The sequence below is a fragment of the Solanum dulcamara genome, chromosome 4, assembly GCF_947179165.1.
Source record: "Solanum dulcamara chromosome 4, daSolDulc1.2, whole genome shotgun sequence".
Classification (NCBI taxonomy): domain Eukaryota; kingdom Viridiplantae; phylum Streptophyta; class Magnoliopsida; order Solanales; family Solanaceae; genus Solanum; species Solanum dulcamara.
In genome coordinates this window covers 35,347,728-35,355,269 of record NC_077240.1, presented here as the reverse complement: position 1 = coordinate 35,355,269, position 7,542 = coordinate 35,347,728, and the positions used below count along the sequence as shown (strand labels likewise).

The window sequence follows — 7,542 nt, the reverse complement described above, 5'->3', positions numbered from 1 at the left end:
TTCTACATAATTTTACTATGTTTGGATTTGTTACTTTTTAAGATGAATACGTTTTAGTTTTTCTTCCTAGTTAGAATAAAATACTTCCCTTTTGGATATGCTTTACTAGTTCATCTTCCTCTTCTTTTTCTCCAATTATTCACCATATAACAATTCCTCATTATTATACCATTACCAAATATCCTCTAGTGACTAGCATGCAAACCAAATGATCCCCAATTCCCGCATGAGTAAGGTAGAATTTTGTATTGAAAATAGAAAGTGAGAGCAACTAAGATTGAGGATGTCACAACAAACACAACAAAGAAATTTTAACATGAATTGTATGTGATGTTCCTTATGTTCGACTATTTGTTCCCGTCTCTATTCCATTTTATATGACTTACTCTTTTTTAGTCAGTCTCAAAAAATAACATATTTATATATTTAGTATTAATTTAACTTTGAATATTCATTTTATCCTTAATTGAAATGATTTATAAATGACTTATTTTAGACTATAAATTTCGAAAATCTTTCTTTCTTAAAATACGTATCAAGTTAAATATGTTTGTTTCTCTCGACTACTTATAATGCATGCAATAAGCAACTTTTTCTTAAAGCACTCTTAAAACTCCCATCTGTTGATAGCAAAATGAAGTCAAAGGGTAGAGCTACCATTGAGGTTGGAGCTGATGGAGTTGCTGTCATCACCATTAATAACCCTCCTGTCAATTCTCTTTCATTAGATGGTATCTTAATTAACAACAATCCATCCTTTCAAGATTTGTGAAAATTTCTAATTTTTTTAGATATCTTTATGTAGTTGTAAAGATTGTTTAATTTTCCCCTGTTTCTCCATGATGTGGGATGATTTTACTCATCAAAAATATGAACTTTCTCATCATGGTTTGTAGGCGTTTGGACATGAATGGTTTGTATTTGAAAAAAAAAATGATATTTGAAGTTAAGTTGAAAAAACGTGTACAAGTTAAAGTTGTGTTTGAACATGAAAATATTACATTTGAAGTTTTGTTAGTGAAAACTACTAAAACTATTACTTATCTGAAATGACCTTCAAATATTATTGTATAATTTTGAAACCAAAAACTATGGAGATCAAATTAAGTACGTAAATAATTTTATTTTTCTCACAGTAAAAACATTGATGGTACATATTTTGTGTTTGTTAAAGCTTCATCTTTCTCTTCAATTCGTTTTGAAAAACATTTTTCTGTTGTGCTTTAATATCTTGAGCCCTCGACGATCTATGATTTTCTATGTAAGTGTATTTTCTTTTGATTAGTTTTGTACAGCTTGAAAGAGACATTTGAGGAAGCCTTTAGGAGAGATGATGTGAAGGCAATTGTTATTACAGGTAATTAAATTTGATGGAATCACAATATTCATTTTTAATATATTAATTAAATCCCAACATATATGTATATATATATACATTCTTGATGACAGGTTATCATGGCAAGTTCTCTGGTGGTTTTAATATCTCTTCCTTTGCTGACCTACAACAAGGAAAAGGTAAACATTTTTAGCATCTAAATTTATATACTAGTGCTAGTGTTGGATATTGTCCTTACCTAATTTAATTTCTGTCTGCAAATTATTATATATCACAGTGGCACAACCAAAACCTGGTTATATATCTCTGGATATGCTCACTGACACTGTAGAAGGTATGCCTTTGCTTTCTTATCTTTCACCTTGAAACTCGATGTCGAATGCAGTTTGAGGGTATGGTTGGCATCGAACCCTGGACATTGGTGTGCATTTTGAATGTACTTGGACCATAGAGCTAACCTTTTGTATGTTGTTTAGGGGTGAACACCCTTCCTCCCCCTAGATCCGCCCATGTTCACTTGTGGGCTATTTTATTCCAACTTAGAGCTCCTAACCACGGGCAAAGTTGAATGCAGCTAATGATGCTACTTTTCCTTGATCTTAGTTTCAAAAAAACCTTTAGTAGCGGCGATTGATGGTCATGCTTTGGGTGGAGGACTTGAAATTGCAATGGTAGGTACATGTTAAACTATCCTAATTTCTCTGTTGTTGACATGAATCGATTTTGCTAATTGTTTATGTTGCTTGAAACATTAGTGTTGTCATGCTCGGATTTCCACTACGAATGCAAAACTTGGATTGCCAGAACTTCACCTTGGTATAATTCCTGGATTTGGAGGTATGCAAGCTTTTTGCTTAATGCTTAACTTCTTAATCTATCATCACTTCTAGGTGAAATAAATACCAAAACAATATAAGCTCCATTTGTTTCACTTAAACTTCTGTTGTAGTAACAAAATCCATTATTCTATATTGTATTTGAATCTTGTGAAAGTATATATGTAATATGGAATGAAAGTATCCAACACTAGCCCCAAATATAAATTAATGGACGATTTTTAATCCTGAAACAATTGCACTGATTTTGTTGAAGAATGAAAAATTCTCATATATATCTGTGGTTAATGAGATAGGTGTTGTCCTTATAAGGCATGAACGATCCCCATCCTTTTGACCCTGTTATCCCTCTTTGGGACACTAGTCCTGTGCATCATGTACCAAAAACAAAAGGCCTACAGAAAATAAAGTTCTCGCTAAAATTGTCTTGACTATCAAATCAGAGACATAGATCACATCTAAAAGCAAGGGTAGTCTGCTGAAGCATATAATGTAATTTCTGCTCTTCCATTTCCCGATTATGTTTGGATTCTCAAGGCCCTTATCTGATAATGGAGTTGCAAATTGCTCATATGTACAAGGAAAAGCTAATGCATGTGTTAATGAGTTAATAACGGATGAGCATGTACAGTGTAAAAGAAGTTAAAACTCTTTTTTTTAATTAATCTGATTTTGTGGTAAACTTGTAATGTTATATTTCAGGTACTCAGAGGCTTCCACGCCTCGTGGGACTTGCTAAGTCCCTAGAAATGATGCTAGTAAGACTCAATTCACCTTTATATTTCAGCGTTGGCATCGATCACATCATGAAAATATTTCTCTTACACCCTTTTTTCACTCATATTGTCTATGTAGACAGCAAAAACTGTTAAAGGGGATGAAGCTCTTGACCTTGGCCTTGTTGATGCTATAGTTTCATCGAACCAATTATTGGATACTGCTCGTAAATGGGCACTTGATATATGGGAGCACAAAAGACCTTGGAATATTGCCAGTCTTTACAGAACTGACAAGATGGAGTCTCTTGGTGAGGCAAGGGAAATACTTAAGTTTGCTAGAGCTCAAGCCATTAGAATAGCTCCAAATCTCTATCATCCCTTAGCATACGTTGATGTTGTTGAAGAGGGTATAGTGTCCGGTCCACGTGCTGGACTTATTAAGGTTCAATTCTGGATCTCTTCCTCTACTTTTTCTTCCTATGAAATAAATCCATAGTCAAAAATGTAATGATCATACGCTCTTCTGTTTCAGGAGTATGAAACATTCGAAGTTCTTATACGTTCAGCCACTTGCAAGGCCTTAGTCCACATTTTCTTTGCCCAACGCGGAACCATGAGGGTGAGTTAAGTTAAATTATTTTAGGCATAAATTTACATGATTCTGTAGAAAAGTGATAAAGATGTTGCTTTTCTGTCTTAACACAAACAGGTTCCAGGGGTCACTGATTTGGGGTTAGTGCCACGACACGTTAAAAAGGTTGGAATTCTTGGAGGTGGATTAATGGGTTCTGGAATTGCAACAGCATTGCTCCTTAGCAACTATCCTGTGATCCTGAAAGAAGTAAATGACAAAGTCCTAGAGGCTGGGATTGAGAGAATTAAAGGTAAGGTCATTGTTTTGCTGTTATTACTATAAGTTACCCTTGATAATATGACTAATGCATTAATCACTCAGCAAATTTGCAAAGCCGCGTCAACAAAAGAAAATTGAGTCAAGAGAAGTTTGAAAAAGTTCTCTTCCTACTCATTGGTACTCTTGATTATGAGAGCTTCGGAGATGTTGACATGGTCATTGAGGTATCAGCTATATTCTCATATAGATACTCTATTTTGCCGACTGATTGATTATCTTATAATGCCTTGCTATTAATTTGTAATAGGCTGTCACAGAGGACTTATCTTTAAAGAAGCAAATATTTACGGATTTAGAGAAGTACTGCCCTCCACATTGTATACTTGCTAGTAATACCTCTACAATTGACTTGAATTTGATTGGGGAGAAGAGAAAATCTCCGGATCGTATTATTGGAGCTCACTTTTTCAGGTGATGTCTGTTAATTAGAATTTTGTATTTTCCTCATTTGTTCTGTTTATTGATTCTTGTAATTTGGTGCAGTCCTGCTCATGTTATGCCACTTCTGGAAATTGTTCGCACCCAAAAGACATCTCCACAAGTAATTGTAGACTTGCTTGATGTTGGAAAGAAGATAAAGAAAACCCCAGTAGTAGTAAGGAACTGCACTGATTTTGCTGTCAATAGGATGTTCTTTCCTTGCACCCAAGCTGCTCTTTGGCTTGTCGAACATGGAGCAGACATATACTGCATCGATAAAGCCTTCACTAAATTTGGAATGGCTATGGGCCCTTTCAGGTAAAGTGTCTAGCAACTTCATTGGTTAAATAAATGTGCCTATGTTACAATGGTTGTTCGATTAAACCAGTCCAAAGACATAAATTCAAACATGATGTTCTATGTACTGTCCTTTTTAGGACCACTAAGAGTATACATACAACTTAATTATCTGAAGATTCTTTTCCTTATCAACTTTCAATGTAGAATTTTGTTCGCATAACTAGCAATGACCAGATATGGTATTCTGATGTCCTACATGTAGGTTGTTTGATCTTGTTGGTTTCAATGTTGCAATTGCTAGTGAAGCTCAATTTGTATCGAGCATGCCCGACAGAATTAAGTCAATGCTTATTCCACTAATGCAACAAGATAAAAGATTAGGTATAATTCTCTATTTTGAGGAGTTAGGAATATTGCAAATGATAGTTTAGAGACTCATGACCCCTTTGAATGGACATTGATACACTTGTTGTAGGTGAAACGACTCGAAAAGGCTTCTACTTATATGATGAAAGACGCAAAGCCAATCCTGATCCAGAAATTAAGAAATACATTGAGAAGGCAAGAGAAATTTCTGATGTCAGCATTGATCCTAAGGTTTCTCTTTCTGATCCTCTCCTTCTATTGACATTAAAATACTAGTAATTGAAATCATGTTGTATTGTTCTGCCATGCTCTTAATTATCTTAAACTGCTTTTTGTACTTGACTCAGCTGGAAAAACTCTCGTACAAGGACATCATTGAAATGATTTTTTTCCCTCTAGTTAATGAAGCATGTAGATTACTTGCTGAAGGCATTGCTGTCAAAGCTTCTGATCTTGACATTGCTTCTGTCATGGGCATGGGATTTCCTCCTTACAGGTCTGTGTTTTCATCAGATTAAATTGTTAAAGAATGGAAAAAAGTCTTACGTTGATGGTTAATGAGATTAGTGGTCAAGTTTGAACAATCCTCCTCCCTTTGAGCTAGTTTTTGGGAGTGTGAGTTAAGCGCAAGACCTAATTTTACATAAATGTGTGCGTGCATATGTGTTTTCTTCTTGCAGGAAAACTATGATCATGTAGAATAATGAGAAAAATATATAAATTCTGTTAGTTATAAAGATGTGATTGGATATTTGTTGGGCAGGGGAGGGATCATATACTGGGCAGATACTCTTGGATCCAAATACATTTGTTCAAGATTGGATGAGTGGGCAAGAATTTATGGAAACTTTTTCAAGCCATGCGACTACCTTGCTGAAAAAGCTGCTAGGGGGTTTCCTCTGGTGAGTATAATAATGGGATGCATACATTATGTTGTTCTTCTAAATTGAGTAAACCATGGATATATAGCAAGATTATTATCTATCCTAAATTGCTGAGATTTGAATTTGGAATCTTAATACAAATTTTGTATCCCTGAATCACTAAGCCAACTAGTCTTATGTTTAGGGGATTCAAACTCTATGTATATATACATAAAAATTGAAGAATCTAATCAAACAGTTAGTTTGTAGGATCAATGAATTCATTTCACTAGTCAAGAAAGTGTAATCACATAAAAAGATGAACTACACCATATAAAGTCACAATCTATAATCGTGTAACTATTACAGTTATTTTCACTTTTCGGAGAAGAAATATTCACAAGAATTATCACTTGAAGTTAACAGGAATTAGAGAGGGAGAAAGGAAGACGCCTTCTTTTTCTTTATGATTTTTTGTGAGGGAAAAGATCTCTTGTTTCTCTTCAATAGATATCTTTTATAATCTAAAGAGATAAAACTTTTTAAATAGTTGTGTCTCTCCCTTTTACTAATAATTAAATATATACTAATTTTATATTATTTATTTATTAATATGAATCCGGATTGACCACATGAGTGATCCGATCCAATTTTCTTCAAAAACTATAAACATTAACTTACGTATACAATATAATTTTTTGCCGAGAGAATTCGGATAAACACCCTCGGACCTCCCTAGATCCGCCCCTACCTGAACGGTGAATACCTTCCACCGCCTCTCCATCTTTTTTTTCTCTAATGTGCATTGGAGTCTAACCTTAATACACGAGACAGTACTGTACACAATATTTTATAAAATCAAGTCATCCAAAAAATAACTACATATAACTAAGTAACCTAATAAGTTAAAATTCACTGATAGTGTTACGATGGTTGTCAGTTAAATTCATATGCATTGTTGTTATTATATTATGAGGATGTTGAATTTATTCGTGGTCATTGCAGAGTGGAACGATGGATCCTGCAAAGTCGCGGTTATAAAGACCAATTAGCTTTTGAGCAATTTTTTTCATTTAAGAACTATGTTGTCTGTTTACTGTGATCTCTTGGATGGTTGTATGAATATGGTCAATAATAATGTATTAATGGAGAATGAATGAATTGTTGTAAAATAAAAGGAAAAACAAAAATACTAAACAAGAAAGGAAGACAAATGGTAATGAATAGTATAATATAGAGAGTGTTAATTAATCTTTTAAGTGTGTCTTTTCACAAAGGTGAAGACTACCCTTTTATAGATATACAAACCATCTATTTGTAACTTTTGACAAATACATTAGTATAATATTTAAGTAATACAATAAATAGATACATTACGTCAAGCCAGATGCGAATGAAATAGTTGATCCCATTCCGAAAAGATCAGGAATTCTTTTATCTAGCCTGGAGTTTATGCCCTTTCTCGATCCTATCGAGCTCTTCCTGAGCCTCCGTCTCTCCTCAGGGAGTTAATCAATTGAAACATCCACAATTGAATGGATTTGTAACACTGCCCCGGGATGTTTATGGATAATGTGTCTTGTTAAAACCTTACTAGGAAAAATTCAGTGAAAAAAGCCGAGTGAAGAAAAAAGAGTATACATATCTTACAATACTCTTTGAGTGTTGCCTCATTAAAAATCTTACCAAAAAAATTCAATGGGACAAAACCTTGGTTAAGAAAAAAAGAGTACATCGCGTATTTTACTCCCTCTGATGAAAGCTTTATTTAATATCTCAGAAACGATGC

The 7,542-nt window shown here is 34.1% G+C and overlaps 1 protein-coding gene across 3 annotated transcripts; it reads left to right on the top strand.

Moving 5' to 3' along the window:
• Positions 1–549: 549 nt before the first annotated feature.
• On the top strand, positions 550–7,004 carry LOC129884977 (peroxisomal fatty acid beta-oxidation multifunctional protein MFP2-like). Of its 3 annotated transcripts, none has more exons than XM_055959235.1 (18): positions 550–731; positions 1,286–1,357; positions 1,450–1,515; positions 1,614–1,670; positions 1,940–2,007; positions 2,092–2,173; positions 2,875–2,930; positions 3,028–3,333; positions 3,424–3,510; positions 3,601–3,775; positions 3,847–3,968; positions 4,052–4,215; positions 4,288–4,542; positions 4,787–4,905; positions 5,000–5,121; positions 5,290–5,386; positions 5,654–5,792; positions 6,759–7,004. In XM_055959235.1, coding segments are annotated over exons 1-18 (2,085 nt in total). In that variant the 5' UTR covers positions 550–634; the 3' UTR covers positions 6,760–7,004. The 3 variants fall into 3 exon arrangements, with proteins under 3 accessions (XP_055815210.1, XP_055815207.1, XP_055815208.1); XM_055959233.1 differs by having other exon boundaries at positions 553–731; positions 5,238–5,386; XM_055959232.1 differs by lacking the exon at positions 6,759–7,004 and having other exon boundaries at positions 552–731; positions 5,238–5,386; positions 5,654–5,903.
• Positions 7,005–7,542: the final 538 nt, after the last annotated feature.